Source organism: Propithecus coquereli, unplaced genomic scaffold (assembly GCF_000956105.1).
Source record: "Propithecus coquereli isolate 6110/MARCELLA unplaced genomic scaffold, Pcoq_1.0 Scaffold441, whole genome shotgun sequence".
NCBI classification, from domain to species: Eukaryota; Metazoa; Chordata; class Mammalia; order Primates; family Indriidae; genus Propithecus; species Propithecus coquereli.
Genome location: NW_012150186.1, coordinates 2,154,770 through 2,182,546, shown reverse-complemented (window position 1 = coordinate 2,182,546; position 27,777 = coordinate 2,154,770). Strand labels below are relative to the sequence as shown.

The window sequence follows — 27,777 nt, the reverse complement described above, 5'->3', positions numbered from 1 at the left end:
GATCACTTAAAATAACTTTTAACTTTTAATATCTCCGCCTTCCTGTCAAACATTATGAGCAATGTTTTAACTCTACTCATCCCTCAGCTTACATATTATTGTCGTTCAGTATTCAGTTCTGCCTTGTTTTTATTTTAACCGCATAATCAGTCATGGTGGCAGTTCGGGTTCTCTGAGAAGGAGATGCCAAGGCTGAATTAGACATGCAGGAGCCTCACTGGGAGGAATACCTGTGGAGCAGGAATAGGTGGGGGTGGGGGGTGGGGTTAGGGGGGCCTGCAGCCTGTAATGCAGGATATGACACTTGGGAAGGGAGAGGGAAAGAAGGAAGATGCAGCTCTGAGAAAATCTTGACCATGCCAAGGGGAGCCCTAAAGCAAAGATTGCCTATTACTGGAATCCTGTGTTGGGCAGGAAAGGTCAGACTCTGGTGCTGATTCGTTGGCTGGGAGCACCAGGAACATGAGACTGCTGAATTATATCCCAGAGGTGTAGTACCTGAAGGCTTTCAGCTAATTAACTATGATCTTCCCATCATGTTTTCTCTCTTTTTATTGTAGTAAAAAACACATAACATTAGATCTGCTCTCTTAACAAATTTATAAGTGTACAGCACGGTATTGTTAACTACATGCACATTGTTGTACAGCAGATTTCTAGAATTTTTTCATCTTTTATGACTGAAATTTTGTATCCATTGAGCAGAAACTTCCCATTTCCCCTTTCCTCAGCCCCTGTCAACCATCCTTGCACTTTCTGCTTCTGTGAATATGAATACTTCAGATACTCCGTATAAGTAGAATCATACCCATTCCATCTGTGGATGGCTTATTTCACTTAGTATAATGTCCTCAAGGTTCGTTGATATAGCATGTGATGGGATTTACTTATTTTTAATACTATTAAAAAATAATATTACATTTAAATATTAATAAATATTAAAATTAAATAATTAAAAATATTAAATTTTTAATAATATAGTCCATTATATTTCTGTACCACATTTTGTTTATCCATTTATTTATTAATGGACATTTAGGTTGTTTCCAATTCTTGGCTATTGTGAATAATGTTGCAGTGAACACAGGAGCTGTTTGAGATCCTATTTTCAATTCTTTTGAATAAATATCCAGAAGTAGGATTGCTGGATCATATGGTAGTTTTATTTTTCATTTTTTGAGGAACTTCCATACTGTTTTCATTAGTGGCTGCATCATTTTACATTCCTGCCAACAGCGCACAAGGGTTCCAATTTCTCTGCATTCTCACTAACACTTCTTTTCTTTCTCTCTTCTTTTCTTTCTTTCTTCTTTCTTTTTTCTTTTTCAATGATAGTCATCCTAACAGATGTGAGATGATATTTCATTGTGGGTTTGATTTGCATTTCCCTGATGATTAATGATATTGAGCATCTTTTCACATACCTATTGGAGAAATGTCTAGTCAAATCCTTTGCCCATTTTTAAATCAGGTTATTTGTTTTTATGCTATTGAATTTTAGGAGTTCCTTATATATTTTGGATATTAACCACTTATCAGATATATGGTTTACAAATATTTTTTATTCCATAGGTTGCCTTTTTACTGTGTTGATTGTTTCCTTACTGCACAGAAGTGTTTTGGTTTGATGTAGTCCCACTTGTCTAATTTTGCTTTTGTTGCCTGTGCTTTTAGTATCATATCCAAGAAATCATTGCCAAGACCGATGTTATGAAGCTTTTCCACTATATTTCTTCTAGGAGTTTTATAGTTTCAGGTCCTACATTTAAGTCTTTAATCTATTTTGAGTTGATTTTTGTGTATGGTATAATTTAAGTCTCTTGTAAGTGTATATACAGTTTTCCCATCACCATTTGTTGAAGAGACTATCCTTTTTCCACTGTGTAGTTTTGGCACCCTTGCCAAAGATCATTTGACCAAATATGTATGAGTTTATTTTTGGACTCCCTATTTTGTTCTCTTGGCCTATATGTCTGCCTTTATGATAAGTTTTGAATTTAGGAAGTGTGAGGTCTCCAGCTTTATTCTTACTTGATTGTTTTAGCTATTTGGAGTTCTTTGTATCCCCATATGAATATTAGGATCATTTTTCTTTTTATTTCTGCAAAAAGTGCCAGTGGAATTCTGATAGAGATTGCATTGAATCTGTAGATCCCTTTGGGTGGTATGGACATTTTAACAATAGTAAGTCTTACACTTTATGAACATGGGATGTCTCTCCATTTATTTATACTTTCTTTAATTTCTTTCAGCACTGTTTTATAGTTTTCAATGTGCAAGCTTTTTGTCTTCTTGGTTAAATTTATTTCTAAGTATTTTTTTGATGCTATTGTAAACGAGATGTTTCCCTAACTTCCTTGTCAGATATTTCCCAGTTAGTGTATTGAAATATAACTCATTTTTTTTGTGTATTGGCTTTGTATCCTTAAACTTTGCTGAGTTTTCATTAGTTCTAACAGATTTTTTTTTTTTTTTTGGTGTGGAATCTTTAGGATTTTCTACATATAAGATCATGTCATCAGTGAACAGAGATAATGTTACTTCTTCCTTTCTGATTTGGATGCCTTTCATTTCTTTTTCTTGCCTAATTGATTTGGCTAGGACTTCCAGTACTATACTGAATAAAAGTGGCAAGATTAGGCATCCTTTCCTTTTCCTGATCTTAGAAGAAAAGCTTTCAGGTTTTTGCTGTTAAGTATGTTGTTGGTTGTGGGCTTTTTGTATATGGCCTTTATTATGTTGAAGCAATTTCCTTCTATTTCTTGGTTGTTGAGTGTTTTTATCATGAAAGGTGTTGAATTTTGTATATTCATGTTCTATTCGTGATTCAAAATGGGATATTGAAATCTCCTACTGTTATTGTATTGCTGTCTATTTCTTCTTTCAGCTCTGTCAATCCTCACTTCGTATATATGTGAGTGCTTTGATATTAGGTGCATATATACTTATCACTGTTATATATTCCTGGTAAATTGACCCTTTTTTCATTACATAATGTCGTTCTGTATCTCTTGTGATAGTTTCTGACTTAAAGTCTATTTTGTCTAAGTATGGCCACTTCAGCTCTCTTTTAGTTACCATTTACATGAACTACTTTTTCCATTTCTTCACTTTCAGCCTGTGTGTATCCTTAAATCTAAAGTGAGTCTTTTGTCCACAGCATATATTATAGTTAGATTTTTTCAATCCATTAAGCCACTCTATCTCTTTTGATTGGAGAGTTTAATCCATTGACATTTAAAGTAATTACTGATATGGAAGAACTTACTATTGTCATTTGTTTATTACTTTCTATCCTGTAGCTTTTCCTCTCTTTACCCCTCTCATTATCTTTCTTTGTGTTTCATTGATTTTTGTAGTGACATGTTAAATCTCTCTCTCCTTTCTCTCTCTTTTTGTGTATGTTCTATAGGTATTTTCTTTGTCATTACCATGGGGCTTACATAAAACATCTTATAACAATCTATTTTAAGCTGATAACTACTTAACTTTCATTGCATACTAAAACTCTATTTTTCCCCCTCACTTTATGTTATTGATGTCACAAGTTACACATATTTTGTATTGTGTATCCATTAACCTATTTTTATAGTTATAGTAATTTTTTATACTTTTGCCTTTTAACTTCTATATGAGAATTAATAGTGTTTACATACCGCCATTATAGTATTACATTATTCTGTATTTGTCTGTATATTTAACTTTATCAGTGAGCTTTATACTTTCCTATGCTTTCATGTTGCTGTCTAGTATCCTTTCATTTCACCTTGAAGGGCTCCCTTTAAGACAAGTCTTAAAGGGAGACCTCTTGTAAGGCAGGTCAAATGGTGAAGAACTCCCTTAGCTTTTGTTTACCTGGGATAGTCCTTATTTCCCCTCATTTTTTTTCTTTTTTAAATACATTTTTAAATTATTTATATTTAAGGTATACAACATGATGTTATGTTATACATATAGAGAGTAAAATGGTTACTATAGTGAAGCAAATTAACATATCCATCATCTCACATAATTACCCATTTTTTTGTTATTGTGGCAAGAGCAGCTAAAATCTACTCATTTAGCATGAATCTCATATACAGTATAATTTTATTACCTATAGTCCTCATGTTGCACATTAGATCTCTAGACTTGCTTATTCTGCATATCTGCCACTTTGTATCTTCTGACCTGTATTTCTCCATTTCCTCCCCTGGCCCTCATCCCTAGTAACCACTGCCTTGTTCTCTATCTCTGTATATTTGAATTTTTAAAAAGGATCCTACATATTAAGTGAAATAATGCAATAGTTTTCTGTGTGTGGATTTTTTCACTTAACACAAAGTTCTCCGGGGTCTTACATGGTGTGGCAAATGGCAAAATCTTGTTCTTTTTTTAGGGCTGAATGGTATTGCATCATATGTATGTACCACAGTTTCTTTACCTATTTGTCCATTGATGGATATTTATGTTGTTTCCATATCTTGGCTATTGTGAATAATGCTTCACTGAACATAGGAGTTCAGATTATGAGGTGGTGATTTCAATTCCTTTGGGTACACGCCCCAAAGAGGAATTGCTGGGTCATACTGTAGTTCTATTTTTAATTTTTTTAAGAAATCAATACTATTTTCCATAGTGGCTGTACCAATGTACATTTCCACCAATGGTGTACAAGAGTTCCCTTTTCTTCGCAACCTTGCCAAAATTTGCTATCTTTTGACATCTTTATAATAACCATCCTAATGGGTGTGAGGTGGTATGTCATAGTGGTTTCGATTTGCATTTACCTGATGATTAATGATGGTAAACACTTTTTCCTGTACCTGTTGGCTATTTTTGTGTCTTCTGTGAAGAAAAGTCTTTTCAGATCTTTTGCCATTTTTTAATGGAGTTGTTTTCCACTAAAGAGTTGTATGAGTTCTTTATAAATTTTAGATATTAACCCCTTATCAGATTTTTTTTAATCTCTAAGCTGCCATTTCATTTTGTTGATAATTTCCTTTGCTATTCAGAAGACTTTTAGTTCGATGCATACCCATATATTTATTTTTTCTTTTGCAGCCTGAGGTTTTGGTGTGATTTCCAAAAAAATCATTTCTTATGTGTTCTTCTAGGAGTTTTATAGTTTCTTGTCTTATATTTTGGTCTTTTATCCATTTTGAGTTGATTTTTCTCTATGGTGTAAGATAAGGGTTCAATTTTATTCTTTTGCATGTGGAAATCCAATTTTCCCAGCACCGTTTATTGAAGAGATTACCCTTTTCCCATTATGTCTTCTTTATGTCCTTGTCAAAAATAAGTTGGTGGTATATGTTTGGATTTATTTCTGGGCTCTCTATCTAGTTCCACTGGTCTATGTGTCTGTTTTTATGTCAGTATCATGTTGTTTTTGATAATTATAACTTTGTAATATAATTTTAAATTAGGAAGTGTGATGCTTTCTACTCTGTTTTTCCTTCTCAGAATGTTTTTTGACTAGTTGGGGTCTTTCATGGTTCCATAAGAACTTTATGATTGTTTTTTTTTTATTTCTATGAAGAATGATATTGAGATTTTGACAGCAATTACATTGAATCTGTGTATTGCTTTGGCCAGTATGGACACTTTAACAATATTAATTCTTGTGATCAATGAGCATGGGGTATCTTTCTGTTTATTTCTGACTTCTTTAATTTCTTTCATCAATGTTTTATAGTTTCCAGTGTCCAGATCGTTCACCTCCTTGGTTAAATTTATTTCTAGGTATTTTATTTTGGTTTCTTTTTTATGATATCACAAATGAGATTCTTTTCATGATTTTTTTTTTCAGTTAGGTTGATACTTGTGTATAAAAATGCCATTGATTTTTGTGTGTTGATTTTGTATCCTGCAACTTTAATGAATTCATTTATAAGTTCAGATAGTTTCTTTGTGGAATCTTTGGATTTTTTTACATATGGGATCATGACATCTGGAAATAGAGATGATTCTGCTTCTACCTTTCTGATTTGGATGTCTTTTATTTCTTTTTCTTGTCTGACTTCTTATGCTAGTACTTTCAGTACTATGTTAAATAGAAGTGGTAAGAGTGGGCATCTCTGCCTTGTATTGAATCTTCATGGAAAAGCATTTAGTTTTTTCCTCATTCATTTTAATGTTAGCTGTGGCTTTTTATTAAATGGCCTTTATTATGTTGAGAAACTTTCCTTCTATATCTCTCCTCATTTTTGAAGGACAGTTTCACTGATATGGTATTTTTTTGGTTGTCATTTTTTTACCCCAGCATTTTCAAAATATTATCCCATTCTCTTCTGGTCTGCAAGGCTTCTTCTGAAAAACGAAAAAAAAAAAAAGCACAAAACACTGATAGTCTTATGGAGACCCCTTGTACATGATGAGTCACTTTTATCTTGCTGCTTTCAAAATTATTCCTTTGCCTTTTGACAATTTGATTATAACATATGTCTGTGTGGACTTCTTTGTGTTTATTATAGTTGGTGACTTTTGGGCTTTTTGAATCTGGATGTTCGTTTTCTTCTCTGGATTGGGAAGTTTTTCGCCATTATTTCTTCAAATAACCTGTCTGCTGTTTCTCTCTCTTCCTTGTGAACTTCTATAATGTGTATATTGGTCCACTTGGTAGTGTTCCATACTTTCTTAAACTGTCTTCTCCTTTTCTCATTCTTTTTTCTTTTTGCTCCTTTTTTTCCTTTTTTTTTTTAATTTCAGAATATTATAGGAGTGGAAATGTCTTGGTTACATAAATTGCTTTTGCATCATTTGAATCAAAGTTATAAGAGTGCCCATCACCCAGGTAAGTGTGCATTGTACCCGTTAGGTGTGAATTTCCCCATCCCCTCCCCCCACCTACTTGATTTCCAATGAATGTTATTTCCATGTATGCACATAAGTGTTGATCGATTAGCTCCAATTTTAATGGTGAGTATGTGTGGTGTTTGTTTTTCCATTCCTGTGATACTTCACTTAGAAGACTGATCTCCAGTTCCATCCAGGTTAATATAAAAGGTATTAGTTACTCCTTTCACTGGGTAATTTCCAATGACCTGTGTTTGAGTTTGTTGATTCTTTCTTCCACTTTCTCAAGTCTGCTATTGAATCCCTTTAGTGAATTTTTCAATTTAGTTAGTGTCTTTCAGCTCCAAAATTTCTGTTTTGTCCTTTTTTGTTTGTTTGTTTTCTGTCCATGTTGATATTCTCATTTCGTTTATATATCATTTTCCTGGGGTCATTGAGCAGCATTATAATGATTATTTTGAAATCTTCATCAAGTAATTAGTATACCTCTGTTTCTTTAGGGTTGGTTTTTTGAAATTGATTTTGGTCCTCTGATTGGGCCCTGTTTTCTTGTTTGTCTTTTGCTGTGGTTTGTTTGCCTTATAAGTTCATGTTGAGACCTGCACATTTGGAAGGCTAGCCACCTCTTTCAGTCTTTATAGACTACCTTTATACAGGCGAAGACCTGTATTTCAGATTCATGAGAATCAGGATGCCATTAGGAATAAGGCAGTTCTTAGTCCATATTTCTGTTTCTTTTGTGTAGTCTGGTCTTTTATCTCAGTTTTAGTCTTTCTTATTTACTTACTTAAGCCTAATATGGACCTCCCAGCCCCACCTCCACATGACCTTTTGAATCTTCAAGGTGATGCGATTGTACCATGCCCAGTAAATCTACTGGCTGTCATGGGAATGATATCGAGATTATTTCATTCAACCAGGAATGAGGAATGGTTAGTTGCATAATATAGAGAGCTGCTTCATTAAGGGGCTTGGGGTGGAGTAGAAATTAAACATATCCAATGTAATTGGGAAGAAGAACTGTCGTGTTTGGGAGATAAGCAATGATAAATTATTTTCAGCACATTCTGTTATCGTGCATAAAAATTCCTAAATAGTTTGCACCTTTATTTACAGAGCAGGAATCCCAGAGGAACTAAAATATAACAATTACTGAAGCAGATAAATAAATTGTAAAAAACAAAACAAAACAAACAAAAAACAAACCAAAGTCTCTCTGCTACCCTTGACCCTTTAGCTAATATGACCTGTATTAACAGGGACCATAGAAATACTGAATATCTCATCTTAAGTAGTTGTGGAGATCTGTACAGAATTATTGCTTTCTCTACCTTCTGACCTACTGGAAAAACTTACTAAAATTTTTTTCATGTTGTTTTGTGACAATGTTACTAATGGTTCCACTGTTAACTTACTTTGGAAAGGACAGCTTCCTAGTTGGTCTAGATTTTGTTGCAAATCTTGCATAATACTCCCATGACCTTACTCATGCTATTATATATGTGCCCATGTGAGTCCAACTCTTTTGGGTAATTGAAACATAGTATGTACAGAATAATATTCAGATTGCATCTTGTTTTTTCTTGTGAATATTTCATAGACTGAAAATGGTCGAGGTGCATTTTGAGATCTTCATTCTCTAGCAATTCAGCATGGCTTCCTCCTTTGAACAAGCCTGATCTTATTTTTTTCTCTCTTCATAGTCACACACAGAAGGGTCTACTGTCTTTCTGTTGGCAGATTCAAGCTTAACTCAGTATCCAGATCCATAGGGACTTGAGATAGGAAGTAATTAAACCAGGTTCAACTTTCTGGTCATTTTGCCTTCTGATTATTAGTTTCTCAGGGACAGAATTCATTAATTGTATAGTCTTTAAATATTCTGGCTTGTAATATAGTTCTTTCTTCCTGTATGGTACCAGTTCATCCTTCTGCTATCACCTGAATCTCATGTGCATGTTAGGTGGCCTGAGTTAGACTTGCAGGTCTGATCACCCAGGACAAGAAATGAGCCTCATAAAGAACAAGTCCAGACCCTGGAATATGGCAATCTCATTAAGATCATACCAGATGCTTGTATCCTGCTATCTTTTCTGTCACTTTTTACAGTTAGAGATGACTATAAATCTCTCAGATAGAACCTTCCCTTAAGCTTTTTCTGAACCTGGAGTTGACTTGCTTTAGATACTTAGTTATTCCATGAGGACTACATTTTTCCTGCTCCTGTGGGTCAGCAGGGCCCTCCCATAAGCACTCATTCTCCACTGAACGAGCTGAGTAATCATTCACACTTTCCATGGTTTGCCAAGCCCAAAAATGTTTTGAGAGTCTGTACACTTTAGCTTCTAAGCTCCTGGACAGAAACTCATTTTATATTTAGATGGCAAATACATTTTACTTCCAGTGTCATGTCCAATTATTTGGTAGTATCTACATGGAGTGTTTGCTGGAAAGGATGCTGAGGCTGATCTTATATGCTTCAAGGCTAAATTTTGGCCGTGGTAAGAAGAATGAGAAGTACCTAATTGAGGAACTGAGGCTCTCCTGGTTCTAACTGCAGGACACACCTGGAATTCCTAATGGAAACATAGTCACCATCTCACTTTAACTTATCTTCACCATTAAACTTGGGTGAGCATCTGTGAGGAAGGAAGTTTATTGTGGGAATCAATTCTTAGTGTGCTGGCCATTCTCAGTTGGTCCTTATTTTTGAGTACTTGATATTTCCTCCTCCCCTCTATGTCATGCTTCCTCGTTGTCACTAAGCCTTTTATGTAGTGTCTAATATTTCTTGAATTGCCTCCATTGTTGTAATCCAGCATTTATACATTGGCATTGATTTAACAGATTGTATTAAGTTCTTCTTATTAATATATACCAGATATTGTCCTAGATCCTGGATGTAACTGTAGTAGGCTAGCATGTTGAACTCTAAGTTGCTCTTCTCTGCTCTCCAGACAATTACACTCACCAGAGGTCATTCTCCTTGCTTTATATTCCTTTGTTCAAAGGCTTGGGCTTCTGCTTCTGTCTGTACTCTCTGAGTTTCTTGTTGAGTTAACCTCCTGGTTCCTGTCCCTCCATCCTTTGCCTTGCTATCACAATCGTTTATGTGGAAATTTGGAGCTAAATTTCTTTAATTTTTTTGACACAGAGTCTCACTCTGTTGCCTGGGCTATCGCGCAGCAGTGTCATCCCAGCTCACTGTACCCTGAAACTCCTGGGCTCAACCGATCCTCCTGCCTCAGCCTCCTTGTACCACCATGTTGGCTAATTTTTTAATGTTTTTTTGTAGAGACAGGGTCTTACTATACTGCCCAGGATGGTGGAACTCAATTTCTGAGCCTCATCCTCATAGCTGACACCCTGCTGCCTCTGGCTGTCCATCTCATGGGTCAAATACCTACTCTATGAGTTTCAAGAAAATTGTTCTATCAAATTTCCCACCTACTCACTTCCCATACCCTCATACTTTGTCTTGCTGACTGCTTTCCTGAACCATGCTTATTCAGATTTCCCATACTTTAGGCTGAAACTCTGTCACCTAGACCTATACTTCAATGCTAGGTCTAGTGGGCAGGTCTCATGTCAGGTCCTCAACCTAATCTCTGTCTTAATGTGTATGCCCTATGTTTTGTCATTGACAGATCCTGAGGTATGATGAAATTAAGATATGCTTGGGACACCTTATTGGCAATCCATTCTATAACCCACTTTAGAATATTCTTTTTGTAATTATAGTTGATATTCTTTTCTAGGTTAATTCTTCCCTTGAAGTAGTTAAGTGTAGTGACAGCTTGACTAAAATTCTGGTCTATAAATGCCTTTAACCAGTTGGAGGTAAATGTAGGCTCATTGTCAGAAATGATATTTTCATGTATGGTATATAACCAGCATGGAACTCTGATTGTTGTAACATGTTTGAGATACAATGAAGAGTACATAAAATATTAATATTTTATGCAGTCAAAGAATTTTTACCTTGGAGTGTTCTTGAAAAATCAACATGGACTCCTGTCCAGTATTTTTTCATTACTTTCCATTAAATAGTAGTTGCTTTTGGTAGGAAAATAATCTGCCTTAAGATTCTTTATAATCAAATTAGTTCAGGACCATCAAAATCAGTTTCTAGCCTATACTTATCAGGAAGAAAAACTCCATGTGCTATTTTACATTCTGTCCAAGATACATGATGACTTCTTTGTTGAATAACAACAGGCTTTCCTCACAAAGAACTTTCTTTATAAGCAAAATAATATCCATTGACAACTTGTGAAGATTATACAAAACTCGAGACAGTTGCTCATTTCCCTCCTTGCCATTACTTCCACATCCAGTATCAGAAACTGAATGATTGAAAATCTTAGATATGTTTGATCTCAAGTAAAATTTAATTGATTTGAAGAATCTCAAGAATACCCTGAACATTCAAACTTCCTGTGGAATTAGCAAATCCTAGCCTGAATCCAGGAAAGGAAATCGGTATATAACATTGTTTTCAAGGCTACTCTGGAATTACTTAATTCAAGGCAAGGGCTTGTATTTAGCAATGAGTTCTTGAAATGGTTTATTCCATCTGAAAAATGCACAGATAAAGCCAAATTGGTAGTAGGTGAAACTGGAGACTCCTGGGCTCATTTCCCATTTGCTGCATTGTTCTATCCATAGATGACACTGTTCTTGATTTGTAAGCAGTCTGTGCCTCATTGCCATCTGGCTCAGCCCAGCTCCAGCACCATAAGGTGAACTGAACTGTTAGTGGTAGGAAATAGTGCTCTATATTTGTCACAATGTACTAGCACAGACCCAGAAGTCAATAACTGCTTGACATTCCAGAAAACGTTCTCATGGCAGTGAGTTAAACTTCATGGAATGTCTTTTTCCAGTGGATGATGAAGTCATTTAGCAATGGTTACCTTTTGTGGAAGAAAATCTTGTTAAAAAGTAAGTAGCCCCAGGAAGGCTTGAAGTTTATGCTCTTGTTTTTGATGTAGACGTAGTACCCATTGTACATATTTTATTTAGGCCGGGGAAAACGCTAGATGCACTGCTATAGTAGCTTAAGAACTTAAGAAGCTAACACAGGAAGTTCCAATTATACGTTTTTTCCTTTTTCCATTGTATTAAATGTTATATTGAGTTGATATGGAACTTCTAAAAGTCCTTTTGTGTTTTCATCTTTACTCCTCTTAATAATTAGGACATCATCAAACCAGCTAGTGTGTCTGGAAGCTCAGAAAGCAAAGTCTCTGGGAAGAACTAGAAACTTCCAAGAGCAACAGAAATTCTAGATTGACCTTCTTATTTCTCTGCCTTCACATCTGCTCAGTATTCTCTACTCTTGGACCTTATAGGTCCACCCCCAGTCTCTCAGGTGTGGTAGTATATTACATCTGAAACTGCTCTAACTAGAGGAACTATCACTGAACCTTCATCCCTTTTTGTTCATATGTCTCCTGTTTGCTCAGGAAGTTCTTCAGTTTCACTGGGACACCTAATCCCTTGACCCGTCAATATTTTTATTTCCAACCTTATCCTCTGTTCGGTTCTCCACATTGCAACTAGGAAGATCTTCCGATGCAAACATTATCATTTAAGTCCTTTTAGTGACTTCCCATTAATTTTATGATAAATAACATTTCATATGGCCTTCGACTTTATCTGGCTCCGTGCCTACCTCTGCAGCCTCAACTGTGCTGCTCTTCCTCTTGTTTTCTCATGGTTGTTGCTTCTTTCTATCACAGGTCCTTTGCACATATAGTCCACTTTGCCAATAATAGCCTCCTTCTCCCCCAGCCCTTTACCTACTTAATGCCTATGAATTCTTAGATCTGAGTTCAGAGATCACTTTCTAGGGAATCTTTTCTACCTTCACAGCCCCCAACCAAAATAAGATTAAATCCAACTATTGTAAGATCTCATTGTGTCATATACTTTTATAGTATCTGCCACTGCTTATAATTATTTGTGTGAATATTTGATTAATGTCTGTTTCTTTACTAGAATGTCAGTCTCATGTAAAGGACCATAGCTTGTCCTTTACAAGGACACTGTACCCAGACTTTGGCACATAGTAAGTTATGTCATTAAATATTTGCTGAATACATAAATATACTTTTATGAATTTAGTCATTATAATAATTCTAAACAGAAGTACTGATATAAAAATTAAGGCTCTGAAATGATGTAGCTTGCCTGATAACACACAAGTTCAGTAAATGGCAGAGCTTGGATTCATTTTGCTACTATATCTATATGTCTTATTGAGGCAAGGATAGCTTTTAAAGGATGTTAATTAGACCACACATTTTGTTTCAGAGTTTCACTATGAAATTAAATAATTTTTTATTTGTGATATAAACTGTATGGTATAGGGCTTGGTTTTTAAAAAAACCAAAAACACCCTCCAGTTTAAATGAACTTAGAATATTTAAACAAATTTTGAAATAGATATTTTGGGTCACTAAAAACAATGATATTCAAAAATGCTTGTGATAGGATGTTAAATGGAAAAAAAAGCAGACCAGATATTTATGTACAGTAAGATATTAATTATGTAAAAATGAATACAGAGAGACTAGAAAGAATTATCCTACCTTATTAACAGATATTTTTTTCTGGGTGATGGTGTCATGGATAATTTTATTCCTCCTTATGTTTTCTGTCCTTGTCCAGTTTTCTATAGTGGTAATGTATTATTTTTTAAAATGGTCTTATTTAAATTATATTTATTAAATAAATACTGTAGCAATAATAACAAGGAACAAAAATAATTATTAAAAGAACTCAATCTTACTTCAATCCTTGAAAAATCTATTTGGTGATCTTTAGTTTGATTATATTCTGGTATTTCAGCTGCTACTAGGTCTTCACTTTCCTATGATCATGGACTGGTTATCTCGGCTTAAAATTTTTAAACTTTTATAATGATAAAGATACATTTCAAGATGTGGTACAGACTAAAGGAAGAAACAGGCAATTCTTCATTTATTAAAAGGAAATTAATACCCCTCCCAAACATGAACTTACTGAACATGTCACTGATCCAAAATTTTGAAAACCTTTCTTCACATTATATTTGGCAACAAACATTGTTAACATCACATTTACTTATCTGCTCCCCACCTCACCCTTCCCCACAAAAAAAGCTGGCAAACAACCCGTGTAACTTCACAGTTACCAGTGCTTTGTTGAGACACTTAAGCTCAAAATCCTCTGTAGCTCACTCACAGCTCTGTTGCAGATTTCCTTTCTGTAGTTTGAGAAACACAAATGCATAATCTATGACACTGACTTTGCTTTTGTCCTTGTGGACAAGGGAACATCTTTAAAATCTTCAAATAAATGTTTAAAAATATTTAAGATATCATGTGATATCTTAATAGCATTCCTTACCAAATAAAGCAACAGTGTAAGTAGAATAAAACCTTGTTATAGTGTTTTACTTGGGATCCATTTTAGCTATAATTCTGTTATCTGAAGGCAATCATTTAATTGATTCATTAATATTTACCAAGCATTTATTAATTACCTAACATTCTTCAGTTATCATGTTAGGCCTAGTAAAACGACTAAGAGAAAAAATACATTATACAATCTGTCAGCTCCAGTCTACCAGCACCGTACAACAGAACATTCTGTATGATGGAAATGTTCTGTATCTGTGCTGTCGAACGCAGTAGCTACCAGCCACATGTGGGTATTGAATGCTTGACATGGAGCTAGTGTGACTGTGGGTCTGAATTAATTAAATTTTAAAAAATAACAGCTTCATTGAGATATAATTCACATGCCATATAATTCACCCATTTTAAGTGTACAATTCAATGATTTTTAGTGCATTCAGAGTCGTGCAGCCATCACCACACTTCGTTTTCATTACCCTATCAAGAAACCCGGTACTCATTAGCTGTCACTCCCCTTAAACCCCCAATTTCCCCGGTCTTAGGCAGCCACTAATCTTTTTTCTGTCTCCACGAATTTGCCTATTTTAGACATTTCATATAAATGGAATCACAATAAGTGGTCGTTTTGTGACTGGCTAATTTAATTTTAGTTTATTTAAATTTAATGGCCACATGTGGCTAGTGGTTACCGTAAGAAGCAAATGAAATGAAAGACCAAAGACCGATGTTTAAGGAATGCTGAAGGCTGAGGAGAAGAAAATCCTGCAGGTCAGAGAGATAGGAGATGAACCTGGACAGAGCCTAGAGATGACAGGTTCCTGAAGGAGGGGATGGTTAAAGTATCAAATAATGCAGATGGGTCAAAGAAAGTATAGTTTCAGTGTAATGATAGGCTAAGAATCCAGATAACAAAAAACACTGAAATGTGGTATTGGTGAGGAAGTGTAGGCAAGTGGTACTTTTATGTCATTTAGAAATGGAGGGAAGAAAGAAAAATTCAAGATAGCTTGAGAAGGGTATAAGAATTGATTGAAATTTTATTTTCTTGCTGTTAACGATATTTTCCATGGAGGCATGAGTCTATATGTAGGCCTGAGGGAAAGATTTAGTGGAAATGAAGGGATTAAAAATGATTGATCAGAGTTCTGGAGGATGTGGATGAAGGTGACACCAAGTTCGTCAGCATAGGAGTGAGCTGTGTCAGGGAAGATAGAAGTTGTCCTTCTCAGAGGCAGGAGTAAGTAAAGATACAGAGTAATTTTTATATGGAAAGAAAGGAAATTCAAAGAGTTCATTTGCTTTGGGAAAATAAGAATGAGTGAGGCCTTCTGAACGCAGGTGTGGTTCTTCCAACTGCACTGTGATGATCATACGTGGAGAAAGGAGTGCTGAGAAGTTCCCCAGACGGGATAGGGCTGTGGGTGGTGAAAGTGTCAATCAGTTATAGGTCTGTTGCTGTCCAGATGAACCTATCTCTAAAAAGGGAGAGACATTTTCAGGTACATAAAGCCACATGAGGTCCAGAGAGATCCTGATATGTCAATTTTTGCTACTAAAAAGTGAAAAATGCCCAAAAGTTTACATCTGAGATATTTAAAGAAGAAATGTAGCTCCCTCAACTCACTCTCCCTTCTTTCTTTTTCTCCTTCCTTTTTGTCATCTATTCTTTTTACACTTTGTAGAAGACAGCGCTCTTGCCCTCCAATGTTATTTTCCCTACAAAGAAAAATGAGAACAAATAAACCATAAAACTTTGAAAAATTCAACATTAATCCAAACTGTAACAAATACAGAATTTCATGGTATGAGTTATAATAAAACTCTAGTATTTACTTTTCTGAGTCACTCTTTTTTATTCAATGTTATAACAGTTAGTGAAAGAGCTAGGAAGTACTTTGAAATTCCTAACGAAAACAACTATCCAAATATAATAGGAAAAATACTAATTAGTTTATATTAAATTAATTAATAACGTTGCTTTAGAACAAGATTTCTTTGTAGATGTTTTAGATATTAAAGCCAATTTTTTTTATTTATTTTTATTTTTTTGTTTTTATATTTGCTTTCTACACATCCGATAAAGGGCTGATAACAAGACTCTACCTAGAACTTAAAAAAATCAACAAGAAAAAAATCAAACAACCCTATCAACAAATAGGCAAAGGAAATGAACAGAAACTTTTCAAAAGAAGACAGAATAGTGGCTAGCAAACATATAAAAAGATGCTCAACATCTCTAATCATTAGAGAAATGCAAATCAAAACCACAACGAGATATCACCTAACCCCAGTGAGATTGGCCTCTATCCAAAAATCCCAAAACAACAAATGCTGGCTAGGATATAGAGAGACAAGAACACTCTTACACTGCTGGTGGGACTGCAAATTAGTGCAACCTCTGTGGAAAAGAATTTGGAGATACCTCAAAGAGCTAAAAATAGAAATACCATTCCATCCAGCAATAGCACTATTAGGCATCTACCCAAAAGAGCAAAAGAAACGCTATAATAGAGACATCTGCACCCGACTGTTTATGGCAGCACAATTCACTATTGCAAAGATGTGGAAACAACCCAAGTGCCCGTCAATTCATGAGTGGATTATTAAAATTTGGTATATGTATACAATGTAATATTACTCAATCGTAAGAAATGACAGTGATCTAGAACCTCTTATCCTGGATTGAACTTGAGCCCATTATCTGAAGTGAGGTATCACAAGATTGGAAGAATGGGCTCCACTTGTACTCGCCATCAAATTGGCACTAACTGGTTAACATTATGGTGCTCACATGGCAGTAGTATTCTCCAGGGATTAGGAGGATGGGGGTGTAAACCCACAACTAAAGGACATGGTGAGCATTGCAGAGGGGAAGGGCATGCCTCTAATCCTCGCTTGGGTGAGGCGAAGACATAAAATGTAACCAAAATGTATTAAAGCCAATTTTTATAGTCTTGTCAACATATAAACATATATTTACCTATGTATTTATTTATTTTAGGCTTTTAAAACCAAGGACAGCTATCTTGTAGTTGGAGCAGGAAATAACGAACAGTTCGCTACTGTGTGCAAGGTAATCTATAATTTTTGGGATGGGTAGATGATATATATGCAACAATTCACTTTTTGCAAAGCCGGGAAAGTTCAAGTTTGCCTAGAACATAATCGACTTAGGACTTCCTGTGGTAGCGCTTAACAGTATACCATTTTTATATTTATAAATGATTAGAGCAGAGTCTGAATTAGCACTTTGTGTTTTTTTATTGTGATATTCTGCTGTATTTTGAAATGAAGAATGATAGTAGCTTAAATTATCCTAAAACTTGACCTATCAACCAGTCCAAATAAAAAGGGAAAGAAAAAAAAATTAATTTTAAAGGGATTTTTAACACTGAGATTTCTCTTTCCCTTCTTCCCTCTCTCCTTCTCTCCTTCTCTTTCTCTCTCCCTTCCTTCTTTCCTTTCTTCCTTCCTTGCTTCTTTCTTTTTTTTTTTTTTGAGACAGAGTCTCACTCTCTTGCCTGGGACGAATGCCGTGGCATCAGCCTAGCTCACAGCAACCTCAAACCCCTGGGCTCAAGCAATCCTACTGTCTCAGCCTCCCGAGTAGCTGGGACCACAGGCACGCGCCACCATGCCCGGCTAATTTTTTCTACATATAGTTTTAGCTGTCCAATTAATTTCTTTCCATTTTTTGGTAGAGACAGGGTCTCGCTCTTGCTCAGGCTGGCCTCGAAGTCCTGAGCTCAGAACGATCCGCCCGCCTCGGCCTCCCACAGTGCTAGGATTACAGGGGTGAGCCACCGTGCCCGGCCCCTCTTCCTTGCTTCTTTCCTTCCTTCCTTCCTTCCAGTTTAATTAGACCCGAATATAATTAATCTACTCCCAAGTTTATTTTATTTACTACTAAAAATTTAAAACATTTTTTTTTCAACTTAGCATTTGCTTAGTGAGTACCTTTCCATAAGATTTATGTTTTAAGCATTTAGGAATTAAGGCTATATTAAAAGTGTTGTTCTTCAATGAGGCCTTAAAAAAAGGCTTCGGAATCATTTAAAATAATTTTTTGTTAGGGGTAGTCTAGATTTTTAGCATTGCCTAGACTTTTTTATTGATTTGATGTTTTTACTATTTATCTACACTTTGGTCTTTTGTTTCAATGTAAGGCTTTAGGTATCTATTCACTTTTTCCACTTTTAATCTCAGAAATAGAATCCAGTTTTTTAAAAATATATTTGTTTTATTTTTATTTTTTTACATGTATCCTAAGGCCTTACCTATTGAGGATTTTTTTTCTTTTTCTGATGGAGAAAGGATTCATTTTGTACTAACCATATTACCATGAACTTTCAGTTTTATGAAAGATGCCTATGAATTATTTATTGTAGTTATCTTATTATGTACAAAAATCATTTATTACTGTGCCTCTTTTGTATGAGAGATTAACAAGCAGAGCTAAAACCACAGCAAAAGGGTGGAAAGTACCATGGAGAAGGTGACAAATAGAGATAGTTCCGACTGCACGAAGGGCTGGAACATCTGAGGTGGGAAAGAGGGGTGCTTTTATAATGGTGGCTCTGAATAAGTGTAGAGAAAATTGATTCAAACATTTGATCTGGGATCAAAGAATCTTTATTATGAACGGTCAATGTTAAAAATATGAACCATACGGAAGCTGTTGCCTGTGAAGTCATTTGCGTACTCTAACTGCAGAGATGTAAAAGTCAGTTCATTGCTATAAACGAGTACAGATTTTCTTCCTGGGCCATATGTTTTGGAGTTTTCTCTCTCCAGAAAGTTGAGTGGGGGGAGAAAATTACTGGTTGACATATTCTTCACTGTTGAAAATAACTGTACTGAATTCTTTTTATTTTTGATTCATTACTGCTGATCAATTTGAAACTTTTGAACTTCCTCATAAATATCCATAAGAACATTTTTTGAAAGATTTTTATTTCAAAGAAGAATATTTGCCATAAGTTTAGTACTAAAATATGATTTATTGTTATAATGTGTTATTACACATTTTTTAAAAAGTAGAGTATCAGAGGGCCTCAGAGAATGGCATACTTGACCTTGATTTGCCCACATGTGAGTTAGGAATGATAATCCCTGTTGTGAGCCGTTAAGGCAATGCCTATACAACTCTTTGAGATTCTCAGATGAAAAGTTTTATGTGTATAGGATTTTAGTGTTATTTACATCGTTTACTAGGCATCAGAATGCTGCAATTTGATTGACTTTTTCAAATCTTCATAATTATATCCTTACATGTAAATTTGCCCTAAAAACTTCACCTAAGAAAAAATTATCTGTTCCCCCGTTCTCCTCCCCTCCCAGTCATATATAGCGAGTGAATTTCTTCTAAGTATTTTTTATTCAGATTTATTTATTATTGAGGAGTTCATTATTCAAACTGGCCTTATAGAAGGTGAGGTTCTCAGTTTTTGACAATGAGCCCATCAAAATTGTTCTTTTGCCAAGTAAGTTCCATTGGGAAAGATGGGGAGAAATGTGCCATTATTGTTTGTGATTCTGTGATGAATGAGTAGGATTTGCTCATGCCTAGTCTATCTCCAAATTAGAATTTGATATACTGATTGACTAATAATACTTCTTGGAGATGGGCCCTATTAAGGAGCTTCCATTGTCAGGGGTTGGAATGGGAGCAAGAATATTAGGTTCAAAGCTTAGGGTCCAGAAAATCTTCCAAAAAAGTGAACCTTGGCCTATAACAAATCTTATTTTAATCTTTAACATGATACATAAGAATAGGGAAAGTGAACATATGTAAGCTATTTTAAGCTGATTGATGCCAATGCTAATGGATATTCTTATTTGAAGTATTGAATATTGACATCCTTTTTAAAGTCATTTAGACTGAAGGCTTCTTTTATTGGAGGCAATATGCCTTGGATCTAAAGTTTAGTATGCATAGGAATGTCCTTTAGCCCCATTCCCAAAGATTTTGATTTAGTATATCTGGGGTGGGGAACAGGAAACTTCAATTTTAATAAGCACCGTAGTTGATTTTGGAGCAGGTGGTCTGAAGATTTTATAGCATAATTCTTAAGGCCTACTATGAATCAGGTGACCCCTGGCAAGGTACTTAATCTTTTCTAGGCATCTATTTCCTTATGTATAAAATGAAGATTATAATATAAAACTATACTAATATCTAACTTGTGGAGTTTTATAAGCATTAGGGAAGTAAAATAATTAGTATAGTCCTGGCTTATAGTATGCACTTAATAAATGGTCTCTATAAAAATTAGGTGTGGAGATTCTGGTTCTGGGGAGGATAGAGTAAGTACATTCCTCCCTTTCTCTTCCAGTGAGCACAATGATAAAACCTGGAGAGAATGAATGAAGCATCTATTTTAGGACTTTGAAAAATACATAGTCAGAAAACCAGAATTTGAAGTACCTCTAAACTAGCAGTAAATTTATCAGTTTTCTCTCTAGTTATTCCTTTAGCTGAGTACCTGGAAATGAGCACCAGGCAACAGGCTGAGCTCTAGGAGATGCTCTTTATTCCTGGTGCAAAGGAGCATGACAAAGTCAACTCTAATGTCAGAGGGAGTGCAGAAACCCTCAGTTTTTTTCCTTCTTTTAATGCCCTGGCCCTCAAGCAATCCTGCAGTGGCAATAGCAAACCAGCAGGGGCCAAACTCTGAGGAAAAGTAATTTTCTCTTCATTGCTGAGCTGTGAACCCTAAGAAAGGAATAACTTCCTGTTGCTTTTTTCTCTGTCCCCCCACTGCTTGGCCTTTGCCCAGAAAGTATACTGGGAAGTGGGGTAACTAAAAGGGGAGCCCCAGGGAACTGGAAAGTGCTAAAGAGATTGCAGAAGAGAAGAGCTTCACAAAGCAACCCTTGAAGTTATTTACGAACTCCTGGGCTCACCCCTGACCTGCACACGCACAGATCTGATCCTAATCAGCATACCAAAGGTGTTGAGAACTGAATTAACAAATAGATGATTGCCCAGGTTATAGTGTGACCATTAAGTGGGTCACATACAGGGCATATCCAAATAGCACTGCAAAAGCTTTGAAAACCAATGTTAGAATCAAAGCACACAGAAAGTGGGATGGAGCTTGCAGCCTGGACCTAACCAGGTCAATTGCCTGCTAAAAATTAATAGCAAAAAAAATTCTTTGTCGGGTTTAAACAAGACCCAGTGGCTCATAATATACTATTCAAAATGTCCAGGATACTATCCAAAATTATTCAGCATATGAAGAACCAGAACTTGCATGAGAAAAAACGATCAATAAATGTCAATGTCAAGACTACACAGATGTTGGAATTAATTCACAAAGACTTTAAAACATCTATTATAAAAATGCTCTAAGAAGCATCACAGACACCGTTGAAATAAATGAGCAAGTAGAAATATTCAGCAAAGAAATAGAAGATATAAAGAAGAACCAAATGGAAATCTTCCTTTTTTTTAAAATTTTTTTTTTAGTTCAGCATATTATGGGGGTACAAATGTTTAGGTTACATATATTGCCTTTGCCCCACCTGAGTCAGAGCTTCAAGCATGTCCATCCCCCAGGCAGTACATACTGCACCCATTAGGTGTGTATATACTCATCTCTTTTCCCCCCTCCCATCTGCCCAACACCCAGTGAATGTTGTTACTATATGTGCACTTAAGTGTTGATCAGTTAATACCAATTTGATGTTGAGTACATGTGATGCTTGTTTTTCCATTCTTGTGATACTTCACTTAGTAGAATGGGCTCCAGCTCTATCTAGGATAATACAAGAGGTGCTAGATCACCATTGTTTTTTGTGGCTGAGTAGAATATACCACATTTTATTAATCCACTCATGTATTGATGGGCACTTGGCTTGTTTCCACATCTTTGCAATTGTGAATTGTGCTGCTATAAACATTCTAGTGCAGATGTCTTTTTTATAGAATGTCTTTTTTTCCTTTGGGTAGATGCCCAGTAATGGGATTGCTGGATCAAAAATCTGAAAAATATAATAACCAAGAAAAAAAATAACACCTCACTGGATGAGCTCAATAGCTCATAACAGAAATGTCAAGAAACTTGAAGATAGATCAATAGAAATTATTCAATCTTAACAATCAAGAGGAAAAAAAGATATCCTCTTCCCACTCAAAAAAAAAAAAAAAAAAAAAAAGAACAGATCCTCAGGAACCGGTGGGAAAAGTTCAATATATATGACCTTGTAATCCCAGAAGGAGTGAATGAAACATTCCATTACATTCGTGGAAACATCAGAAATGAATGAAAAGCAACAGAAATAGTAAATATCTGGGGAATATAATGCACTATTCTTTTCCTAGTGAATTCTTTGAAATATGTTTGATGGATGAAAGCAAACGTGGGATTTTCAGTGTATGTAGATGTAATATATAGACAAATAACAACATAAAAAGGCCTCCTCTTTTATGTTATACAAAGGGAGTATATGGTAGTAAATTTTTTATATTCCACTTAAAGTGGTAGAATATTGATTCAAACTGCATTGTGAAAAGTTAAGTACATATATTACAATTCTCAAAGCAATCTTTAAACATCTATATAAAATATAGCCCAAATCAAAATAGATAAAGGTAGAACTAAAAACTTTTAATCAACTCCAAAGAAGTCAGGAAAGGGAAAACAGAGAAAAAAACAGAAAAAATAATAAAATGATCAATCTAAATAATCTGAAAATATCAATAATAACATTAAACATGAGTGGTTTAAACACACCAATTAAAAGACAGAGGTTGTCACAAAAGATAGGAAAAACATGATCCAACTCTATGCTGTATCCATGAAATTCATTTCAAATATGATGATATTTTGAAGTTAAAGTAAGAGGATGGAAAAATGTACAAATAAAAGATGCAAATACTAATCAAAAGAAAGCTGGAATGGGGCTATATTAACAATGGACCAATTTTCATTGTCTTGGAAAACTCGTTTGCAACAAATTCTTGTGCAAGGACTTACTTAGCGTTTGCACTGGCAGAGGGAAGACTGAATGATCTAAATTTGTTAAGAAGTTGGGAAACTTCACATTTCACAAGGGATGTTTACTTTTCCTATATCAAAAAATGAGATTTCAATAGTTCTTATAGTATGACTGATGCTTTGTTTCTGTGCCTTCCTATTAATACATACACAAAGTCCTTTTCTTTCAGTACCAAATTATAGTATGATCTACTATATTATAGTAGATGACATTGTAAATGGCAATTGAACTTAACATGTGTTGTATCAATAATACACATAAAGTGATGACAGTGTACATGAACACTATGACCTGTAGGCAAAGACAACTGTCACAATTCCCTCTTGGTAATCAACTCTTTTAAGAGACCATAGCTTATAAGAAGCACCTACATTAAAAAGTGGTTTTAGACTTGATGGAATAGAATACTGTCTGGAAGATCATATATCTCAAAATGTTCACATTGTTTATCTATGGTTCAGTCAGTTGTTTGACAAATATTTTATCGGTGCTTGGGATATACCAGTTAACAAAACATTTAAAATAATCTGAGCTTATGGAGCTTATATTCTAGCAGGACAGACATACAGTAAATAATAAACATGATAAATATGTTAGGTAATAAGAGTTATGGGAAAAGAAAAGGACAAGGGAATGGGGAATCAGGGGAGTAGGGGTTGAGTGGAGTGGGGCGGGCTGGGTGGGCATAGGGGAGTCAGGGTAATTGACATTTCAGCAGACTTGGTGAAGGAAGTTGACATTGGAGTTGACATTCTCAGTGAAGGAGAGGAGGAGTTAGCTAACTGGATGTCTGGTGGAAGAAGTTCTAGGCAAGATAATAGCTGGTGCAAAAGTTCTGAGGCCAAAGTGTGATAGACATGTTCCTGGTTGATAAAGAAGCTGACGTGGCTGCAGCAATGAGCAAACGGGGAGAGTATGGTAGGAGGTGATGTCAGAGAGGTACTGGGGCCATATTGTGTAGAGCATTTCAGGTATCATAAGGATTTTGGTTTTTGCTCTCAGGAGACCATTAGATGATAGGAATATTGCAGTTTCTGTTATCATATCTCCATTTTTCATGGAGCCTCCCTCCCTTCTCTTTCGAACAAGCATATGCTTTATTATTTCTTTGGGGAGAAATTACCTAGTTGGAATACTTCAAATTTATTTAGTGCTTAATATGTCAAACACCTTCATGTACATTGTTTCATTTTATCCCAGGCAGCTGTCTCTTTAGAAATATTTTGAATGTTAGCTGGCATAGCTAAGGTAGAAGGATAATTATTTTGACCTTTTCACACCAACTTTGAATGAGAAAATACAAGGACATAGGGGTAGTAAGTCAAATTCAGAGACACACAAGCATCCAAGTTACCCTTGAGTGCAGTCGCTCTGTAGTGTTTTTTGTTTTTGCTTTTGTTTTTGTTTATTTTAATGTAGCTGATGGCATTTTCTGGGTGAGGCCAGATTTATAAATTTAACCTGTGACTTAGTGAAGATACTTGGTTTTTCTTGAAATGACTTACTCACTCTGAGGGAAGGAGGGTTTCTGACTGCTGGACAATGCTTGAGGCTGATTCTGGGATCAGGTGTGGTGACAGGGAGTTTTCTAGAAAGGGCATTGTAAGTGGTGATGTTTTTTAAAATATGTAGAGAGTAATGCTGTCTTTATTATTCCTAAAGGAAATGAATAAGTGGAACATGTGAAAGAGAAATTATACCATTGAGATGGTCTCTTTACTTTGGGGAATCTTCTTCACTTTTCTCTTCTTTGTAAGATGATTAACGGATTGATTTTATTTAAACTGTGGGAAACAAATGAAACCATTAAATGTTTATATTGAAAGAAAACACATAAATAAAATCAATGAAGCTTTCTGTAGGCCACATGGCCTTCCCCAGCCCATAAATGCTCTGTCTGACTTTCCAACACAACTGCCAAACACTGCCTGCACACATTCTTTGTAAACTCCTTTTCCATCCCAAATCCACTTGGTACTTTCATTATGGTCTTGTTAAAATTGAAAGGTGTCCAAAGGGATTTGCAAGATAGATTTTCCCTTTATTGAGGAGGAGAAAAAGAGGAAGTATATAAAAGCATTTCTAGTTGGTATTTCTTCAGGGAGACATTGATAAAAAATAGTGACACTTCTATAGGAAGAAGATCTTTTAATTTGACATTGTTTTAATGGTGAGCACTTAGGCGAATGTATATGCTTTCCCTTTATTTTAGCAACTTGTATAACATCCTGGATAGGACTATTGGGACAGATAATATTATTCTATTTACATGTGCAGCAAATTAGTAAATATACCTACAAGATATATGTTGATTATGCGATTCATGTAAGTGCAGACACCCATGATATTGGTTCTCAGGATTAGGTCAGTTTTACCTGATTTTGTATCTCCCTATTTCCTCTAGACAAGAATTTTTCTATGGAGATCTGATAACTCTTCTTCTATATTCTCATATATACAAGACTTATTTTGAGGGTCTGGGAACTCGTCTTCGATGTTCCCATATGTAGACATGTGTGCTTAAACGTAGTAAAAACCTCTTATAAATGACAAACCCATTCACCAGCATGATCCATCCTAATTGTGTGGTCATTCTCTCTATTATCTCTTTATTGAGAGGTATAAAGACCAGCAAGAAATGTTCTTGGAAAGGGAACGATAGGCCCCGCACACTAGCATCCACAGGTAGTTACATGAAAAACTTGTGAATTACACTTTAAAATTATTTTTATCTTTTAGATCTTGAATTTGCCTGAGTTGATTGATGACTCCAAGTACAAAACTAACCACCTTCGGGTACAGAATAGAAAAGAGCTCATTAAAATACTATCTGCACGGTAAGCTCGGATCTAGTACTTGGACATTTAGGAATTAATATATAATAAGCATTTAGTGCTTTGTGGGGTTTTTCTTGGCTTATTTGGATCAATTTGTAATTTTCTTCCACTTCGCAAAATTTGTTAGTGGAAAGATATTTCAAAACTATGTTTTTTCTTTTGTTCAAAAGCGTTTGAAAACATATTATGTTTTATTAAGTACTGAGTCATAACAATGATACAAATAAGAAAATCACAATGACTTCAATTAAGTTGTTTGTGGCTTGTAACTGTTTGGGTTTAGTATATCATGATTAGTAATGATAACAACAGCAACAATAATAATTAAATAGATAATGAAACATTATTTTGTACTTTTACCATGTTAAATGCTCTACATACATTATTTCATTTAACCCTTATAATCATCCCATGAGGTAAGTCCAATTATTTCCATTTTACAGAGGAGGAAATTAAGGCAAAGGGAGGTGAAGTCAAGAGTTTGTTGGCTTTTCTGAGCCCCTGTTGTGAATCATGATGATATTTCTGGGTCATTGAAAATGCCATATTGAATTGTGGGTCATAAAAGATTAATGTTAATTAATTATTTGATTCCCAAATTATTTTATTCATGTCTGGTTGTGCTTTTGTAACACCTATACCAATTTTTCACATTTGTCTGAAAAAAGTAATAATTCTTACTTTTTCCTATTAGTTTCACTTTTCTTCCCCTATATATATTCTCAATCTGTAGAAATAGTTTTTGTGGATCTAAATGCCCACATTTGCTGTTCTGCAATATGGAAAATTTGCTCTTATCATGCCAATAAATTGGATTCTTTTGTTCAAATATCCAGTCTTTTGAAGAGGCCCATGTGTTTCTATGTAGTATATATCGAAGTTTTTAAAAAATAAAATTCTGCTAATGTTATTTTTATTTCTGTTCCCTTTGTATTTGGGGATCTCTACATGAGTATCTGAGTCAACATTCATTTACCTATTTTCTCTTTCCTGGATTTTAAACACTTCTTCTCTACACTGCCTGTATCTTTTCCATGTGCCAAGTGCTCTTCACATCAATAGGGGCTCTGTGTGTGGGACTGATATCCACAGAGTGGGGCAATGAGAGTTGGGTGCTCCTTTCCTGGTCATTAGTTAAATATCACTCCAATTCTACTGCAAGGCCCCGGAGCCCTCGGTGATTAACCTTTCTCCACATGAGAATTGACCATTTATTTCTGCTTTTTGCCTCTTTGCATCTCAAGCATTTTTAATTCATTTAATTCATTTTCCTTTCACACCATGGTTACCAAGTTTCCATAATAGCCACTTGTGAGACCCTTATCAAAAGCTCTTTGATAGTCTAAATAAATCATGTCCATGCTGTGAGAAGAGTGGATCCCAAGAAAAATATAAAACCTAGGCAGACACAAGTGTCGTCTTGTTATTTAGTTGCCAGCACTTTTATAGCTTCAAGAACCACAAAGTTAAGTCATTGGTTTCCTATTCCTAAAACTTTTATTCTCTGCTAAATTCTATTATAGAATTCAAATGTACAAAGACTTTTAGCAGCATCTGTAACAGATTAATTTCTATTTTCCCTCATTGGGGTGAATTAAATAATTTGTCACTTTCTTTTTGCTGCTTTCATATATATATATGTGCAAGTGGGGATTTTTCATTCTGGAACACATCAGGTTGGCATATTTTTATTTAGAACTAACAAGGAATAAGGAATCAAACTACAAGGAAGAGAATGGGAGGGTAGTTTG

General features: G+C 35.2%; 1 protein-coding gene across 1 annotated transcript in view; it reads left to right on the top strand.

Moving 5' to 3' along the window:
• Positions 1–27,777, top strand: part of SUGCT (succinyl-CoA:glutarate-CoA transferase) — a 317,029-nt gene that overhangs the window by 232,813 nt on the left and 56,439 nt on the right. Inside the window, exons 10-11 of the mRNA XM_012654527.1 lie at positions 17,185–17,256; positions 25,929–26,026. Of these exons, the coding sequence (XP_012509981.1) occupies positions 17,185–17,256; positions 25,929–26,026 (170 nt within the window). The remainder of the gene's footprint in view (positions 1–17,184; positions 17,257–25,928; positions 26,027–27,777) is intronic.